Source organism: Centropristis striata, chromosome 20, assembly GCF_030273125.1.
Source record: "Centropristis striata isolate RG_2023a ecotype Rhode Island chromosome 20, C.striata_1.0, whole genome shotgun sequence".
Classification (NCBI taxonomy): domain Eukaryota; kingdom Metazoa; phylum Chordata; class Actinopteri; order Perciformes; family Serranidae; genus Centropristis; species Centropristis striata.
Window position 1 is genome coordinate 8530050 of NC_081536.1, and position 19384 is coordinate 8549433.

The following is a 19384-nucleotide window of genomic DNA, read 5'->3' on the forward strand; positions in this document are numbered from 1 at the left end:
CATTTTCTAAAGCCAGGGTTAAAATATGGCTCTGCATTGTTCAACTTTTATACACATTAAGGGTCAGGTTGCATCAGTGCAGATACAAGGAAGTATATTTCAAGATGGCACTCCTTTGCCTCCTCTTTAATGGCCATATATGGTTTTGTTTCGAGCATTATCATCTGTCTGTCATCTTCCCCCTCCCCCCAAACACACCCATGAGTGAGTGAGAAACTTTTTTTTTCAACTGTCATTGAGGCAACTTCAGTGAACTGATTTTGGTTAGACAATTCAGGCGGTATCCACAAAGGTTTCTGGGTTTTGACTTTTATGTAATGACGTTCCAAGCTGCAGTAAACTACATTTTTAGAACACAATTTCCTTAAGGACATTTTTTATCACAAACAGCCATTCATGCCTGACAGGAACAGATGAAGAGCTGGTCCAGGTGGAGCATATCCAACAAAACAAAAAGGCCCAAAACTCACTTGTGCGCCTAAAATAAGCGGTGTTATGTAGGAGTTATGAAAAGATTCACTTTAATGGCTTTATAGTAAACATGAAGCTATAACCAGCAGGCAGCTAGCTTAGCATGAAGACTGGGGAAACAGCTACATTGTCTAAATGCAGCAAAATCCACCGACCAGCATCTCTAAACAGATCAGTATTTTTAATAGTCTGCATTGCAGCCCTGAAAAGCACGTAGACCTGTTGTATGCATACTGCTGAGACATACTACTTCATAACATTGTGGCTTATATATTCTTGCATACTATCAACTGCTGTCTCCAGCTACATATTCAGCACACAATCATGACTGTGGTGTCGATCTTCCCATCTGACTGCTGAAGAAATAGTTATTCCCCAAAAAGTCAAACTACAGTATTAACAGTTCATTGCAAGAGTGAAATGAGCCATGAGTATAAAATCTGTGGAGAAAAAAAAGGAAGCATGCGAACACACTTGCACAAATGGTTGTATTGAATTTATTTGACAATACTCCAATTTCTTTTATTATTGGCGTTTAGCAAAGTGTAACAGTCTAGAAATACAAATTTAAGATGTCTTAGGATTTAGCTCTCTGTGGTTAACATACACACAAGGCTGACAAATTGTGTTTATGCTGGATTCAAACGGCATGCATGCACATTGAAACTCACTGATTAAGAAATGTACAAAGATTCAGGCGACAGATAATGGTATTAATGTATGGATATGTAAAAGAATGGGAAAAAAAATTACATCTGAATAAAACTGATTTCACAGTCAAACCCATTTGACTGGACAGTTTAGTAGCACACACATAAGGGATTTGTGTTACTGAAATCTAATCCAATCCAGTGCCAAAACCTGCCCTTTAGACTTTGTTGACCCCCCTCAAAATCCCTTTAAATGTACCCGTTATGAAGCAGGGGAATGACTGTTTTTACTAATGGCGGCGCTGCTGCTCGTGGCCCTCCATTGAGCAGATATCTTTTCCCATTTCGGATGCAAGATGGTCTGCACTAAGTTCACAGGTCTCATGGAGCTCGAGGAAATGCTTGACACCTGTTGGAAAGAAAAGTCACTTACAGAAAAGGAACACCTTTCAACTTAAACTCTTATTATTAAGTAGAAAAAAATTTAACTTACCAGTGAAGATCTTCTTAAGGGCCTCTCTGGAGCTAGCGTAGACCATATTCTGCCTAATGCCTGCGTTGCTGGGAGTCCTGATGGGAGAAAATTTCATTATCCAAGTGTCCCACAACTGTTTAACACAAGTTTTTCAACACAAAAGAATACAGTATTCATCCTCAGAACTCTTAAATACAAGTGAGGATTTTACCAAGATTATATTGCTAGTTCTCTACAGTCAGTTGAGGATGCAGATTGAAAAATACATTAAAGAGTAATTATGCTTCAATTCCAGTACAATGACATACCACGAAAAGAAGATCAGATCCTCCCTTTTGCCAGTTTCCTTGAGTTCATAGTGGCAGTCGTACAACACGTAGCAGCAGCATTTTTCTCCACACCGTGTCTTGAGGACCTTAAAGACGTCTTCGTCGTCACCTTTCAGGTCCTCTTGCCGCAAAATTTCTTTCACTCTAATTTTTCCATCATCGATATCAAATACCACAACTCTTGGACGTTTTTGATCATCGTCGTTGTTTTTGTGTACTTTCATTTCATTGAAGAGGTCTTTCACCTGGTCTTCGACTTCTACTCCAGATGCCTGTTTTGAGAAAAACACGAAACATTGTCAGTATTTAGATCAAAATGTTGTCATATGCAAAACATCTAGGGTAAAATAATGCCTCAAGTCATACTAAGATTTAAAAAAATAATAATTTTGTAACTGAACCTTAACTTTAATTTCAGGTTTGGGCAAGATTTTGTATTCTGAATGAGGATAACAACCATGTCTTAAGAGTAGATGCAAAAAGATGAATTTCATTTTATTAAAATAAAGTGTCAAAGCCTGTTTTCTACTCCCTTATCTTAATCATGGGAATTATTAATAAATTCAACGCCAAATTGTCCAAATTGCTAGTGAGGTGTGCGAACCCTTAGTAAATGACTCGTAAAACTTTTTTTTTAAATGATCACAGTGTGAGTACTTTAGTGAGGTTTAGGATATGGCTAATATTTCAGCAAACTTTATACACTTGTTCTTTGGTTTTGAGACAGAAAGCAGAACTGAAAGAAGAAGAAACAGGAAGTTCTTTAAAACCAGACTTTGGAGAGAAGTGTTAATGTTATTAAAGCAATTCAATGTTCTATCAGCTTTTCATACCACGAGTGTATGCTTCCCTATGAATTTTCAAGGCCTTGGCTCTGTCACATTCCAGTCATTGCGGAAACAAGTTAGCACAAGAAAGACCGCCCCGAGGGAAACTCTCAGAACAAGTTTGAAGCACGAACAAAGCTTCCTCCATTTTGGAGGCAAAACCACACCTTGTGCAAGCCCTTTAAAACACTGAAATCTCTTTTCACTAAGCAGACCATTTCCTCAAAGAAACTTGCAGTCTTAAACTTTAAACAAGTCAAACTTACAACAACTTACACATACATATTAATACAACCAGGCTTCACTGAGTTTAAAGTTGTTTTTACACATATTGTTAGAGTGAAGATATGACACTTAAAGTGTCATCTCTACATTACTTGTTTATTTGTGCTCACAAATCACAAAGAATGAGTTGTTTACCGACACAGTGCAATTCAATCCAGCTTAATTCTCTCTGAAAGCTACTCACCATTTTGCTTCTGATGTGTGAAGGAAACAGGCAGCAGAGAAAATTGTCAGCAGCAGCCAAATGCTGAAAGGGTCATAAGGAAGGAGAGCAGGTTGACTCATAGAGGAGGAGCCGGGGTAAATGAGCACACCTCCAAAAGTAGGCCCACCCCGTTCTTCCCAGGTGTGACACAGTTTCAGCTGCAGCCTTTGCATTTGAATTTAATCACACTATATTTGAAGGCTAAATAACTATGGATAATGTGCTTCATTGTCTGGCACAATGCACTTTTTTAACATTCTTTTCTTCATCAAGTTTGGTAGAGGTGGAGAGCTTCCTTGACAAGTAAAACCTCAGGTAAGCCTTAGCCAGTCATTGGTGGGCGCGGCACATAACTACCTTATATGGAGAACAAACCTGTCCACATATTTTACTCATCTGCTGCTGAGATGCAGTTCAGTGGCCTTATAAGGAACAAAATAGCATGAGTGCACAAGTTCTGTCAAAAGGATTTATCCATCTTCCTACAAAAAGTGAAATGTTACACCTCCATCAGATTCCAGTAGGCGAGGTCAGTAGGTAGATGGAACATGGTTGGTTTCGAACCACAGCAAACACTCACCACCTAACAGGAGCAATCTGGACAATGTGAAATCAAGTATACATTTCCTCACGTCTTTGATTCAATGCAGTTTATATGATTCACAAAAAGTGATTTTGATTCATGCAAAATTAGATTGCACACTTTGTCAGGCCCATTTTGTTTTGTGTTTCAGAAGTTAAAAGATACATACTTAAGGAGCATATTCATACGTACATGACGTATCTTTGAGAGGCTGTTAGAAAACTACATTGAATCAATATATATATATATATATATATATATATATATATATATATATATATATATTGCTTACGAGCAAGCTTGTGGTTCTTGTACTTCACTGAATGTATCTAGTTAATGCTGCTTTATACAGGCCTGGCACAACAAGACTTATATTTATAAATGCACATTAGTCTGGAACCACTCGATTTACTTTTGATTTCCCTCATCAAATTATCATTTGGCTAAATAAGTCTTTACCAACTGCAACATTTTAGTGACAGTAAAAATGTACATACAACCACTTTGGTTAGTGTCTTAGTACAGTCGTAGAAAATCATGCAGATTCACTAGAACCCGCTTTAGCTCAGCCTCCAGTGGGGCCTCCAGCATTGGACAGTCCTCTGTGTATGGACCCAGATTGAACAAGAACCAGGACTGGGCGTGGCAGACTATCAGACCTGCTGTGGTAAAACAAGAGGTTTTCTGACAGCAGTCTGGTCCTCATGCAAACACTCAAACAACAATTTTATTGATCTCCAGGGACAAATTACCAAGCAAACAGCTACAATAAGTCTTAACAAACTGCAACATTTAAGTGATTAGAATATTTAAGGATCATAACATTCTCATTCTGTTTTATCAACACTGGTCAGGCAAAATGTGGAGTCCAAAATGTTCAATACATACTAAGGGCTGCTGTAAAATCATGGTTATGTTGGAGACACTAAATAAACAGTAATATGGTTTATTGGCAAACAACACAATACTATTCCTCTTTTTTTTTTAGATGATACAAAGGTCCTTTTTCAAAGCTATTTTTTTATGTAATGCATAATAAACCTTCCTCCACAGTGGCTGTTTTTAAATATAGAGACTTTGCTTCAACAGCACATGCAGTGGCTTTGCTTCCTCTGTGTGGATTAAGGGTTTACAGAGAGTCAGAGATCCACCCCACATCCGGACTTGCCTCTGTTCCAAAAAGCAGAGTGCCTTAAATTTCAACACATGTTACAGCTTGCCTGCTAACACTTGCATTGCAAGCACTGGAATCCTTAAATTGACTTGTATAAATGTGAAATGGTTTAACAAAGGTATGATACAGTTAGATGCAGAAAGTTCTCTTTTGGTGGCCTGAGTGGTTGTTTTTTTCAGTTTCAAGCAAGCACCAACTCTTCAAGTAAAGTAGTAAAGGGGAAGTACAACCCTAAACCACAGAGAGCATGAAATGGCTGCTGCATAGCTCTGTGTCAGTTAAAAACTTCATGCTGCTGCAAGCACATTGTAAGTTTGGCCACAACCCAGGCAGTAAAATCTATGAGAACTCTGACATCTACTGGTACATTTCAAACACTGAAATATGTTGAAACATCTGCAACCAAAGACAAGGGCCGGTATGTATGAAGAGTTATATTTGTGACTCATATGACAATTAAAAAGACAACATAGGCCTATGGCAAAACATACATTTTTAAGGTAATTAGTAATTCCAAGGCCTACCCCAAAAAGGAAATAATTACACATATCTGATATACTTCTTTCCTTCTTTAACTTTTCTAAAAGCACCAAAAATAATGCAGTTTCCTTTTAAAAACATCCTTCTCTGACACTGTTCAGCTTGTTTCTCTGATAACATAAGATCCAGACATCTGGTGGCTACTATCTTACATTCGGTGTGAATATTTAGATCAAAACGACCAAGGACTAAGTCTAAGTCTATCAACCAAATGCAGCTTGAATCTGACTAAAAAGTCAATTTAGACAACCACAACACTGATACATGTGCAAAGGGATACGATTCCATTGACAGGAAACAAGAACTTACATTTACATTTAGTCATTTAGCAGACACTTTTATCCAAAGCGACTTACAGGAAGAAAAAAGCAAACAATCAAGGTATAGTGCAGTAAGAGCTATTAGTGCATCAATAAGTGCTAGTGACAATTCTGTAAGGAGTAGAATTATCGTGTGGTGCTAGGTAAGAAGATGCTCTCTGAAGAGCTGGGTTCTTTAGGAGTTTTTTAAAGGTAGAGAGGGACGCCCCTGCTCTGGTTGGAACAGGTAGTGTGTTCCACCAGTGGGGAACAAGAAATGCAAAGAGTCTGGATTGCCTTGGACCAACGGGGGGCAGAGCCAGGCGCCGTTCATTGGAAGAGCGCAACGGTCGTGAGGTAGCATATGCCTGAATCAGGGCGTTCAAGTAGCTGGGTGCAGTACCGGAGACAACTTTGTAGGCCATTATTAGAGATTTGAATTTGATGCGGGCTGCAACAGGTAGCCAGTGGAGCTCAATGAGCAGCATTGTGACATGTGACCTTTTTGGCTGGTTGTAGACCAGGCGCGCCGCTTTACTTTACTTACTTTAAGTCTACACATCAACAAAATAAGCAACATAGTTCATTTTAAATATTTTACCTTTATAGGACATAGATCAAATATTAATATTTTTTTATTAAACTTTTTTTGTCTCATATTTTAGAGACAATGAATGTTGGGTAATCATATCAAAGTGTGCATGAAGCTACATGCCGCCATAACACATGCCAAGATGCAACATTGGCTTTGTGCATTTTGGTTTCTTACTCTTACTATATTTACGAGTCTCTGAAGACGTCACTTTGAAATCATACTTAAAAAGGTTAAAGGTGCTTTCTGTCTCTTTACTTAAAGCTTTTCAGTCCTTCTTTTTACTAAGAATATTTTGAGTCATACATCTAACCTGCTTTCACCTGCAGATGTTGCGCACCACACTGATTTGGGTTGATCTGTAAATGTAACTCTACACTAAATATTGTATGGAGAGGAACCACTGTTGTTCTGACCTCGCTTCAAGTTTCAAGTTTTTTTTGCTAAATTGTTGGGTGTGGTTGGTTATGTTTTCTCAGTTTGCGATTACAATTATGCCTCAAAAAATATGAAGCTAGTTTAGATTTATAGGCATTGTTTGGACTAGGTTTGCAGCATATATGCTATGGCAAAACAACAAATTAAAAAAGACAGAAAGAGATATGTTGATGGTAGCAAAAGTACCAATAAACAATGTGAAACTACTCCATTACAAGTAAAACTCCTACTTCCAAAATCCTAAGCATAGAAGTAATATTTGCTTATATATAATGTTATATATTATCAAAAGTAATGCACTCATTCCCCAGTTGAATGTTCCTGTCTGTGACAGAAAACTTTAATATATATCTTATTATTAGAATTTTGATACTCACGTATCAATGTGCATGCAGCATCTTACTGTTGTTGCTGCTTAAGGTGGAGCTATTTGTGACTGCTTTATATATCGTAAGCTATCTAGCCCAGTGGTTCCCAGTTTGCCCCCCCCCCCCCCCCCCCCCCCCCCCCCCCCCCAAAAAAAAAAGATAAATCTGAGGGGTCTTGGGTGTTGTAATGATGTTTGAATGAAAATAAGGTCTGTTGTCAGCACAAAGAGATGTTCATGTTTTGTTGAATGACATAACATACATTTTAAATACCCCCACTTGTGAATTTTTTTAGTATTTACGTGGCGTTAAAAAAGGTGTTTGCTAACAAGTGGCTAAATGAGACTACAGTGGTTGTTGGGGACATTAAATGTTGTCTGGCCGGACACAGACAGCAACTCTCTCTAGTCCATCTTACTGCCTCTAGTCATGTTTTTCAGTGCTCTTGCAAACTCTTTTGTAGATTGTAAAAAAAAAAAGATTAGGCTACGGTTTCACAAGCTTGTCAAAACCACTGGTTAGCTTGTCTGAGATTGTCTGAAGCTAACGGTTGTTCGAGTCATTTGACCGTGGTGTAGTGTGCTAGCTAACGTTAGGTTTTTACTTCTGTCGGCTGCACCAACGCTTCAAACACTATAAAAGTGGTGTTCATGTGTGAAGATTATCCTGCTGAACAACATGTGAAAGCATCAGAAATGTGTGTTTGCCACAGAGCTTATTTCCTGAATTGATCCAAAATCCAATGCAAAAATCTATTAGAGGAATTCTCAATATGCTAACTTCCGGGTTAGCTAACAAAAAGATGCTATTAAGATTCCTCTCTATTCAGTATTAATCTGAAAAGGAACCAGTAACTAAAGCTGTCAATTTTCTTTTAAATAAAGTAAAAAGTGGAATATTTGTTCCAGAAATGCAATGGATGGAAGTACTATAAAGTATAGCAGAAAATGCAAACAAAAAAAACAAAAAAAAAACAAAACTGTATAGTACTTGAGTAAATGAACTTATATTTCACTACACAATTGTTGAGAGTGGCATACATGTTTTGCCTCTCCGCAAGAAAGCCAAGTTTAACACATTCATTCATTAACATTCTCAGTGGACATATACTGCACGAAATGGGTATATTGTAATGAACACTGAATAAGCAGATAGTTATTTGTGGGACATTGTGGTTTTATTATGTTTGTGGATAATGAAACTCAGATATTATTTTCCCTTTAGGCCAGTATCCAGTGATTAAGTTGTACACAAACACACAGACTGACATTCGTTGCATAATATAATATTCATATATGATGACTCTTCAACACAAGTCTGGATGGTTCAGCTGTTGACATTCACAGCTCCTCTACAATACTGCCAGTTCCATCCACTGTGGATAAAAGCACATGCACAAGTCACCACATGGTCTTTAAACCATTTATTTATATGTTTGTGTCATTAACACAGACGGGCGCTTACCTCCATAAAATTCAACTCGATCACACCAGAGCCATCTTTGTCCAGGGCCTTGAAGGTCTCTGTTGTAAATTTAAAAAAAACATCTTAACTCGTAATGTCCCCACGACTGTGGAATAAAAAATAGGGCAACTGTAAAAAAAAACCAACAACTTACTGAACTCGGACTCCAAGCGGATCAAGCTACACACAAAGTTGTCGAAGTCAATGCTGAGGTTTTGGTCAGCATAGCGGGCCACGATTATCTGATGCAGAGCGTTGTTGAGTGAGAAACCTGATGAAATATAAAAAGATAAACTTAGAGATAATATCTTACAGCCTGAAATGAAAACCAAAAGAATTCACTCACAACATGTACCAAACATTGATTAATTATTTCATTTAAATCTCTGAGTTTACTCAGATCTGACCATGATCCTAATTCCTCTAACTCCTCATAGGTTAGGCCTGAGGACTGACTGTAGAGAAATATAATTTATGAAATAGACTTCTCACCAGCATCCTCAGCAGCCATCCGCATCTCAGAGGCACTCATACAGCCACTTTGGTCAACATCTCTCTCTTTGTACAGTTCCTAATGTAGAGACCAACAAGTGAATATATGCGACCAACATTCTATGAATAAAGCATGCAACACATTAAAGCAGCTATAAGGGACTTTTAACTGGTTAGATTCTGATGAAATTGAATGAAATCATGCGGGTTCTCCATAACCCTATTTGGACTCCAGTCCACTGTGGATGGACCCAGATTGGTACGTAAGAAGCCAAACCAGGACTGAGCATGGCAGGCTGTCAGACCATATTGCTGTAAAATTAGATGTTTTCTGACGGCAGTCTGGCAGTCATGCAAACATTTTTCTCAAATTAAATAGAAAATACAAGTTACTTTGAGCTGCTTTAAAGGAATATTATACTCTCAGAATGATCGTTTGTGTATCGAATACTCATCCTGAAATTCGCGAAGAAAACTTTTATCGTCATTGTGAACGGATGAAAATGATTTATGAACTGAAGTTAGTAGGGGCCAGGTTCAATAACAGCAAAACTATATCATCAAAACATCAGTTTAACACTCTCGCTCTACTTCTTATGTATCCATTTGTATGGTCAGCGCTTCCCAAACACATACTGTACGTTTTTGCTGAAGCCATACATAAAAACACTTTTGCATAAACAGTCTCACACATGAACTAGTAGCTTAGCACCTTATCAAGTGTGAGACTATTTAATAGTGAAGTAGTGAGCATGTGACTGAATAAATAACACTTGGATTATACCGTACAAGTTATGTAGGAGTTTTGATAGTTTTGCTGTTGTTTAACACGCCCCCTCCATTCCCGCAGTTTTTTTTAAGTATTCAAGAAAAGACAAGTTTTTTTTCATGAATTCCAGGTAGCACAAGGTGTGTAATTTGGGGGTGAAGTATTTCTAAAATGTCAATACAAACAAATAAGCAACACACCAGGAACTTCTCAATCTTCGACCACAGGATCTTAAATTCCACCAATCCCAGTTTGCCGCTTCCATCTTTCTTTGAAGGGTATGTCAAGGAAAGTAGTAATGGAAGGAGGAATGTGTGGCAAGCAAGTCACTAAGATATCTCCATTAGATGAAAATCAATAGTGTCACTGAAAATTTGGAACATGCTAATACGGAAAATACCACCAGACAGTGAGAAATAAAATCATTTCCCAGCTTTTCTTAGTGAGAGTTAGATAAAAACGTAATATCAATTTCTTGTCTGTACTCTTAGTATGTATTCTATGTTAAATATTGTATTACATCTTGAAATTAGGTGAATGGTTTTGTGGATTTCTTTGTGCATAACATAAGGAAGGATACATCCAGCAGGTTGACCATGTTGCGGCAAGTTCCCAGGCTAAACCCAGTGGTTTTGATGTCCTGTCCTTAAAGAAAAAAATGATATAACAGAGGGATACATTTCTGTGAGTGTTAGGTATACATAAATGCCCCTACTGAACTTACTACTTAACTTGAACTTACTGATAGAGAAAGAGAAAGTCTTTTGTCTTACTATTCGTCACCACTCGGTTGAGGATTCTCTGCAGCTCAAATGCAGAAATCTCCACATCCTAAGTGTGACATGGACAGCTTTAAAATCACAACAACAACTATCTCAGAAGATAATGTTTCTACTATCTTTAGTATACTTACATGTCCGGCAAGCTGTCCAAACAGTCTCTTGAATCTGTCACTGATGTCATCTTCATCAATATGAATCTAGAGATGACAAAGTCAGATTTTTTAGTTAAGATATTAACATAAATAATAATCTTAAAAAGCATATATATCAAGGGGAATTGTTTTACCTCCTCAACATGACAGTCCACAGGGTCATCAATCTCTCTAAAAGTCATACAAGTCATATAAGTCATATCATTTAAATGATTAGCAATATGATTTGTCATTATAAATTGTGTTTGTTTTGTGAAAGGAACATACTGGAAACTAGCTGGTTTCTCGGAGAACACGCGCACATAAAAGTCTCCATTCTTGTTTGGCTCGAAGGTGGAGGGGATGATGAGGTATTCCCCAGGGGGAAGAGAGAGGTGGTTGCTCACTTCTCGCAGGTTGATGAAGGTCTCGGAGCGCGCTGCTGAGCAGTTGCGCAGGAAGAAGTTTCTCTTCAGGTGCACTTGCTTTTGGCCATAGTACTGGAAAGGGAAACACATTTATTACAGTCACATAAGGATGCCCTTTACCTTCCATCTGACCACTTACTGTTTTATATTTTGGAATTGGAAAAAATGGTCAAGGATGAAAATTGAACATTAATGCAGCATTTCCTTTAAATACTCATTCCTCATGAAAAAATTGTCCCAGCAACAAGTTTGTGAAGTGTCTCCATCTTTGTACACATACCTCCTCAGGCAGCTGTAAAAAGACAAAGAACAAATCAAATGTCAGAAAAGTTGCTTTACTTAACTTTTCATTTAATACCACATAAAACAGAACAACAACAAAAGAATAATAACAGAAAATGTAAGGGAGACCAAAAGGGCGGCTGTGGCTCAGTTGGTAGAGTTGGTTGGCGGTTCGATCCCTGACCGTTGCAGCCTACATGTCGAAGTATCCTTGAGCAAAATACTGAACCCCAAATTGCTCCCGATGCTGTGTTCATCTGTGTGTGAATGAATTCCCAATGGTGGCAGGTGGCACTGTTTAGGGTAGCCTCTGCCACCAGTAATCCACCAATGAGCGCAGTCTGTAGTGTAAAGCGCTTTGAGTGGTCACAAAGCGACTAGAAAAGCGCTATAAGTGCAGGTCCATTTACCATTTACCAAAAGCCTAGGCTTATCATCAACCCAAGTTGCCAGAATGACTGTTGTCATTGTACATTTTTGCAATCTAAAAATATGTTGAATCTCAATGTTTGTTGTTGTGCTGCCTCTCTTTGTTGTCATTGTGCATCTTTTCATGATTTTGTGTCTCTTTTTAATCTTTTTTTGTCTCTTTGAGGTCAGTTTGTGTCTCTTTTGGTTATTTTGTGTGTCTTTGATGTGTTTGTGTCATGATTCAGTTCATGGCAGCTCTCCCTTCTTCCTTATATCTGTTGTTTATTCATTCCCTGTCTGTTCTGTGTGAGTGTGGTGGGTGTGGCTTTCTCTGCACAGGCAGCCACAGGTAATCACATGTTATAATCAAGCCACCAGTATGAAGACTCTGGATCTCCTCCCCATCAGTGCCAGATTATTTCGTCAGTCTTGGGCCCATTCAGTTATCTGACGTTATGTTCATTAAACTTCATTATATTGAAAACATTTCATATTAACATATCTGTGGTTTGAAAAGACATCAAATGCCAACATCTTTCCTGGCAACTGGGTTGTAAATATAACCACTAATATAAGTATTATCACTTACATCTTTCCAAAACAATGTATAGATTCCTACAAATCCCTCTGTCAGTTAAAACACACAAGAAGAGACTGCCCTCTGCCTGTATTTTCTTATTTTTCATGTGGGTACCAAAAATGCAAATATAGTAAGGTGACAAAGCTCGTTCTAAAACAAGGGTGAATGTTAGGTTGGCTTCTTTTTTGCTGCCCTATGTGATGTTACAGTTGATAAACTAGTCTGTGTTGTGACAACGTTGTCAGAGGGCGAGTGCTTCTGGTTTTGCTGAACCAACTTTGAATGTTGTTTTTACAAACAGTGACAATTCCTGCATAGTATGCCTTTAAAGGCTGCTGCTTACCTCGTAGATGGCAAAGCCGATGGTCTCCATGTCCTGCCCCATCTTCCTCATGCGCCGTCTGTTTTTCTGCATCAATCCTACGATGAAGCTGCACTTTTCCTCACCATCATCAGAATCATCATCGACCTCTTCCAGCTTTATGACAAACTGAGGGTTCATCCAGAAGGAATCTTGGAAGGGAAGCAGGAATTAGTAGGGAGCTGATCAGCAGCATTACAGCAGCCATCACTGAATGCTGGTTTATGATATACATTAGTGCTGGAGGGAAGAATGCAAAACTGGTCGTACTTGGATAGTTCCTGCAGCCTCCAGCAGACACGCCCCTTCTCCACGTTTCTTCAAACTCTGACTCTGCCCATTTCTTGAACTCATCGCCTGTGAGCGCATCAGGGGTGAGGTTGCAGATCTCAAGGCGAGAGTATTGTCGCAGGAAGTCGGAAAACGACATCCTGTGGACAAAACAGTAGAAGAACATTTTAAAAACCAGATAGAATCTATCACATATTTTAATTTAAATGCTTTTTTCCTCTAACTGGTGTTACAGTAAAATAAGAGTGTTTCAGTAAAATTTACCAGAACTCGCCATCCTCACGACGGTTGGTCAGCCTTGACCGGACTTCATCACTCACATATCTCCACTCTGAAGATCTATATAAAAAAAGTGCAAATACGTTCTTTGTTAGAAATAGTCTGTGTCGGGGGCGTTCCCGGTGGCGCACCTGGTAGAGCGCGTACCACAGAGGCCCAGTCCTCGTGAGCGGGCGGCCCGGGTTCGAATCTGGCTCGGAGCCCTTTCCCGCATGTCTTCCCCTCTGTCTCCCCCTTTCACTCTCTGTACTCTCAATAAAAGCTACAAATGCCCAAAAAATATCTTTAATAAATAACAAAAAGAAATAGTCTGTGTGATGAGGTGTAAACGTGGAGGAAATAGTTTGCAGGCCTCCACCTAACTAAATGTCACACCTATACCTCAAGCAACAAAAACAAGCTTCAAAGCCTTTATGGAGTCTGTGTAACAACTTTTACCACAGGATTTACCAGTCATTCCACTGGGTGTGTTCACATACACACGCATGCAAGGACACATGCACGCACGCACACACACACACACACACACACACACACATGCAAACACAATTGATACTCCTGTCCAAACAATAGATGTAGATCTCCAAATTAGGCTTGGTCCTCTTATAAAGAACACAAAGGGCGTAATTGGGAAACTCCATTTCTAAGAAGGGGTTGGAAGCAGTTTAGTCATAATTGTATTTCAAAATGTAGTGTTGGTTGATCAGTTAATCTCTACAGCTGAAACCTTGAGATTTTAACAACAATTGCTTGTTTTTAAACCTTGAATTCATATTCTAGTCACAATATCAGAAAGTTCACATTTACTATATTCTCTCTATGTAGATGATAGGGATTATTTAACCACATCATGGACTGATAAAATGTCATCTCAGTGTTCACGAGAGGACATAGCTTGCAGTGAAAAGTGAAACCAATGCAGAAGTCCCTTTAATCTGCATTCTTTCTGATGGCCAGCAGGGGGAGACTCCACTGACTGCAAAAAGAAGTCTTGTTTCTACAGATCACTGAGCGAAAATTAGCCAAATTCTCCCTTGATTTATTATCTCAGTAAACATTTTCCTAATGAGTTTAGTATCTCAGTCGCTAGCTAATATGAGCATATTCATTACACAATACTCACTTGTCACTCCAGGCTCCATTCCACTCCACCTGACCCCATGGGTTTCTTATCCTGATCAGCTGCACCGTGTCTCCTCTGTACTCCACCTGACACAGAATAAGGTATCAATTACTCTCAACCAGGAAAAAGGAAATACAAGTATCATAAAAAGGGGATTTAACCAAAGTGTAACATCAATTACACTGCAGCTGCACATGGAATGTATTCCTCACCTGCTCCGCTCCTGTCACAGAGTAGGCGTGGCCCTTCACCAGTTTACGATGAGTTACAGCTTCAGAGTCGGATGCGCTGGTAATCTGGGATGGAGAGGAAGAACTTGTGAATTAAAAATCACCAAATATTACGAGGATAAACCAACACTCTGAGTGTGAAACAAGAAGCTGAAACAAACATCAATAGAGCATCCCAGGAGCGAGCCTCTGTCCAAGGCCTTCCTAATGATTCTGAAGAGGTTACGATCTGGTTTGCTCAGGTCATGACTCTCGGCAACGCCTCCAGTGAAGTCCTCGAAACCCTCAGTGGTGGAGCCTCCAGAAAGAGCCTCGTAGCATCCATTTATCCTAAAGAGAAGAGGAAATCATGAATGACTGGACCTATGGGTGGATAATGAGACAATGGGCCCCTGGGCACATGCAAATGGCACCACCACCAACATAAGAGCAAGAGACATTTGATAGTTAGTAGTTTTTTTATATATCTGTGGTAGTTTTCTTCCACCATTTGTTATACTTGTACTAATTTTGTAGTCAGTTTGCTCCTCTTTGTTGTAATTTTGTATCTCTTTGTAGTACTTTTCAGTCTCTTTAAAGTTGCTTTGTGTGTCTTTGTAGTTATTTTGTGTCTCTTTGTAGTTGCTTTTTGTCTCTTTGTAGTTGTTTTGTGTCTTTTTGTAGTTGTTTTGTGTCTCTTTGTAATTGTTTTGTGTCTCTTTATAGTTGATTTCTGTCGCTTTGTAGTTGTTTTGTGTCTCTTTGTAATTGTTTTGTGTCTTTTTGTTGTTGTTTTGTGTCTCTTTGTAATTGTTTAGTGTCTCTTTGTAGTTGTTTTGTGTCTCTTTATAGTTGATTTCTGTCGCTTTGTAGTTGTTTTGTGTCTCTTTGTAATTGTTTTATGTCACTTTGTAGTTGCTTTGTGTCTCTTTATAGTTGATTTCTGTCGCTTTGTAGTTGTTTTGTGTCTCTTTGTAATTGTTTTATGTCACTTTGTAGTTGCTTTGTGTCTCTTTATAGTTGCTTTGTGCCTCTTTGCTATTGTTTTGTGTCACTTTGTTTATTTGTGGCCATTTTCTGCCTCTTCCTCATTGTTTTATTGAGTGGCATTTTGTAAAGGTCATTTACATTTTGCCCAGTAGGTCTGTTCATGAGTAGACCAGAAAAGGGATACAGATGCTCATTTCTTTCATACTTAGCATAGGCCTTCTCCAGTAGTGCGCTCCAAAACTCTGAACCCTCTGCTGAGTGAACGAACAACAGCTCTCCATCTTTAGTGGGTAAACGGTCATCGACTACCACATCCACCCACTCACCAAACTGCCAGAACTGAGAGCCACAGAGACAACAAAATTGGTAAAAGTTTCTCTAGTATTTGAAGAATGAGGCTGAGGTGTTTGTCAAAGTCAGTACTGTACCTCAAAGTGGAAGATGCCAGCGTAGTTCTCATCAAAGCTTTGGTCATGGGGGACAATCCGAGACAAGACCTGTTTACTGAGAGTCAAGGAGGCGATAGCTGCCAGGAGCCAGCAGTCACCTGTTCACAAGTAAACAATGTTAGTATAAAGGAACTCCTGTGTAAAAACTCATGAACCCCCCTAGGAGATTACAAGTTGTCACATGCTGGCGTCATTTCACTATGACACATCTCCAAAACATACCAGGTATGCAGTCTGTTTCCACACACCTATGTTTTGCTTAGTCATCAGTATTGCTTTGTCTCTCTTCACTCATTGGCTGTAAACAACAGTCTCACCCATACATGTGTGCATTCTGCCAGACTGGGTGTGGACAGTGACAAGTGAAGGAGTTGTTTCAAGATGTTTTGTACACAGTGACAGCTGATGTCAATGCACAGGCATTCACTGGAAGCTTTGGATTTTATTTAAGTGGTAGGAGCTTACAAAATTCTTGCAAAAGACTGATTCCACAGATAAAACTATGCAAAATGATATGATTGAAACAGGGTGTCAGAGGAGTGAGCAGAGCAACATCACTGTGTTCATTTATTCACATCGGCAAACTGTGACTGTCAAAGATAAGCATGCAAATCATACATTCAAACAGTTACAGATGAAAATGAAAATGCATTTGAATGTGATTCAATAAGAAAATAACAAAATAGAAGATATTATTGTAATTCTATTGTGGGTAGGTCAGGTTTAGTAATATATATATATATATATATATATATTAATGGTGGCTTACTGCGTACTACAAATAAATATATGGCATATACAGAGTATACATATATTTACAAATACTGCAGGTCCTCACTCAGTGGTTAAAAGCCTAAAAGCTTAAAAACGTTAAAACTTGGTTTAAAATATCAGGTTACAACGAGGTTTAGGTTGTGCATTATGCCAATAAAAGGTCCTCAAAAAGATAGAAGTACAAGGTTTGTGTGTATGTGTGTGTGTGTGTGTGTGTGTGTGTGTGTGTGTGTGTGTTTGTGTGTGTGTGTGTCTCACCAAGCGCTCCTTGACAAATATCAGTCCTGTTTGCATTTCCAACTATAAACTGTGGATTGGAACAGATTTCCTGGGGGAAAACATGAGTGAAAAAAAATCCTCAAATTAGCACTTTCTGTTTAGCATCTAATATTATATGCACCTTTATTTAGATGAGTATGTTTTTGAGCTCACACTGCAGGATAAATTGCAACACGTTGCAATCAAACCCACACTTAGTCTGTGACAAGTCTGTCAGTTTTCATTATAAGAAACAAAACAAAACATTTTGGGTCCTGTAATTATTATTTCAATCATCTATATAAATTCTACAAAGAAATACGAATTCAGTGCTTTTACTTAAAAATAGCAGTTTTTCATGTAGTGCATTACTTAGTGATTGTTTGTTCTTATGTGTCCTCATTTTTTTAAATGTAAATTGAATCATTCGTTTCAAGTAATATTCACTAAACCAGTTCATTAGTTGATATTTCCAAGTAAAATGTAATTGAGGGACATCAGTGAATCTGCAGTTTACTTATTTTCATAATTACGTATAAATAAATAAATACGTATTTTCATTAAAAAAGTGGTTCTATTAAATAAATATTACTTAACAGCCTGAGTAAAGATGGCAAACACTTTCTGTGTGGAAAAACTCGCCTAGCTTTTTTTTTTTAAAGTAAATGTCACTCCATTTTTTTCCAGTGAGATATTACAAATAGCACTTCTACAAAACTATATTGAAAATTAGATGGCACTCAAATAGACATTAAACTGTCGATGATCCACACAGGAAAGTGTTGCACCTTTGATTTGAAGTTTAACAACTTAATCTTTTAGACCAATATAGCCTAGCCAGGGGTTGTATTTATTGAGCATGTAAATAACTGCCGCCACATGCCACCAGTCTGCACTTTCAGCCGATATTTTCATCAACTTATTTTACCTACCGTGGGTCTTTTCCAGGTGATGCCCCTTGTCTTGTAGGAATTTGGTCCAAGGTCTTTGAAGCCTAAGGATGAAGGCAGAGCCTCGAAGCAGTCATCCTGAAACAGCTGTCCTCTCTCCAGACAGCTTCTCCGCAGCTCTTCAAAGTCCTGGTTGAGGTATTTCACCGCATGAGAATTGGTCCCTATCCCGTGTGATTTATCTCGGTTGTGCTGAAGTTTAGATGCAATACCGGACATTTTGAAATAATTTCTATCCGTCTAAGACCGTCTCCCAGTGTGTTTCTGCGTGTGGTTAGACAGGCTCTGTGTAGTATGTGCAGCTCAACTGTCTCCACACCCTTTATTGTTCATACCAGACAGTAACGTTTCTCTGGCTCACCTGTTTCATCCAGCCTACATTACATATGGCTTTGATTGATGGCTCATGATCCACCCAGATGTGGCCCACATGGATGGACGAGTAAAACTTGCTGTGCTGGTCCACAAAAATATTGTCAGTGGAATTATATAATAACATTTCTACCTTATTTAACACCAAAATAGTGGTGGAAGAAGTATTCAGATCCCTTTCTTAAGTAAAAGTACTAGTAAACTATATTATTAGATTATTTGTATTGATATATTTATGTAAGCAGCATTTTAATTTTGTAAAGATAGGGCTCATATTAACTACTTAATATACTGTTATGAGGTTTAATTTAAAAAAAATATATCTAATCATTTTAAATTGATCATGTTTTATCGATACAGTCTATGTGTTTTGTGTTAAATATTGACCTGAAAAGTAATTAAAGCTGTCAGATAAATGTAGTGGAATAGAAGTATCAAGTTACATAAATGGAAATACTCAAGTAAAGTACATATACTTAGTTACATTCCACCACTGCACCACAGTTACTGCAAGATTTTATAAACACTCATAGTCAAGAGGCTGTAGTTTCTTATTTTCTTTATTTTCTAGTGCTTGACAGAAGTTTTTCAAAAGCTAAAAGAGCAAAATAAGGCTTGCTGCAAAAAAAAAGGTTTAAAAAATGGAATAATATGAGATTCAACATCTCCATGTATGCGTTCAGCAAATATCATTTAAATTTACAAATACAATTTAGACATTTTCAAGCATTTGGAACATATAGCGTACATATG

General features: G+C 38.2%; 2 protein-coding genes across 2 annotated transcripts; both read right to left on the minus strand.

Moving 5' to 3' along the window:
• Window positions 1–952: 952 nt before the first annotated feature.
• LOC131993508 (cofilin-1-B-like) lies at window positions 953–3367 on the minus strand. Its single transcript, XM_059359453.1, has 4 exons — window positions 3222–3367; window positions 1905–2197; window positions 1615–1691; window positions 953–1530 (listed from the first exon to the last, which is right to left on the minus strand). Exons 1-4 carry the CDS (start codon window positions 3222–3224, stop codon window positions 1412–1414), a joined length of 492 nt encoding a protein of 163 aa, XP_059215436.1. The 5' UTR covers window positions 3225–3367; the 3' UTR covers window positions 953–1411.
• Window positions 3368–8269: 4902 nt separating this feature from the next.
• Window positions 8270–18563, minus strand: LOC131993530 (calpain-2 catalytic subunit-like). The gene is made up of 21 exons (XM_059359486.1): window positions 18242–18563; window positions 17310–17379; window positions 16257–16375; window positions 16034–16167; window positions 15021–15189; window positions 14842–14925; window positions 14630–14715; window positions 13492–13566; window positions 13207–13367; window positions 12919–13088; window positions 11583–11594; window positions 11163–11374; window positions 11030–11066; window positions 10875–10940; window positions 10735–10792; window positions 10542–10606; window positions 10162–10230; window positions 9193–9271; window positions 8855–8971; window positions 8701–8759; window positions 8270–8611 (listed from the first exon to the last, which is right to left on the minus strand). Exons 1-21 carry the CDS (start codon window positions 18476–18478, stop codon window positions 8588–8590), a joined length of 2103 nt encoding a protein of 700 aa, XP_059215469.1. The 5' UTR covers window positions 18479–18563; the 3' UTR covers window positions 8270–8587.
• Between the last annotated feature and the right edge of the window lie 821 nt (window positions 18564–19384).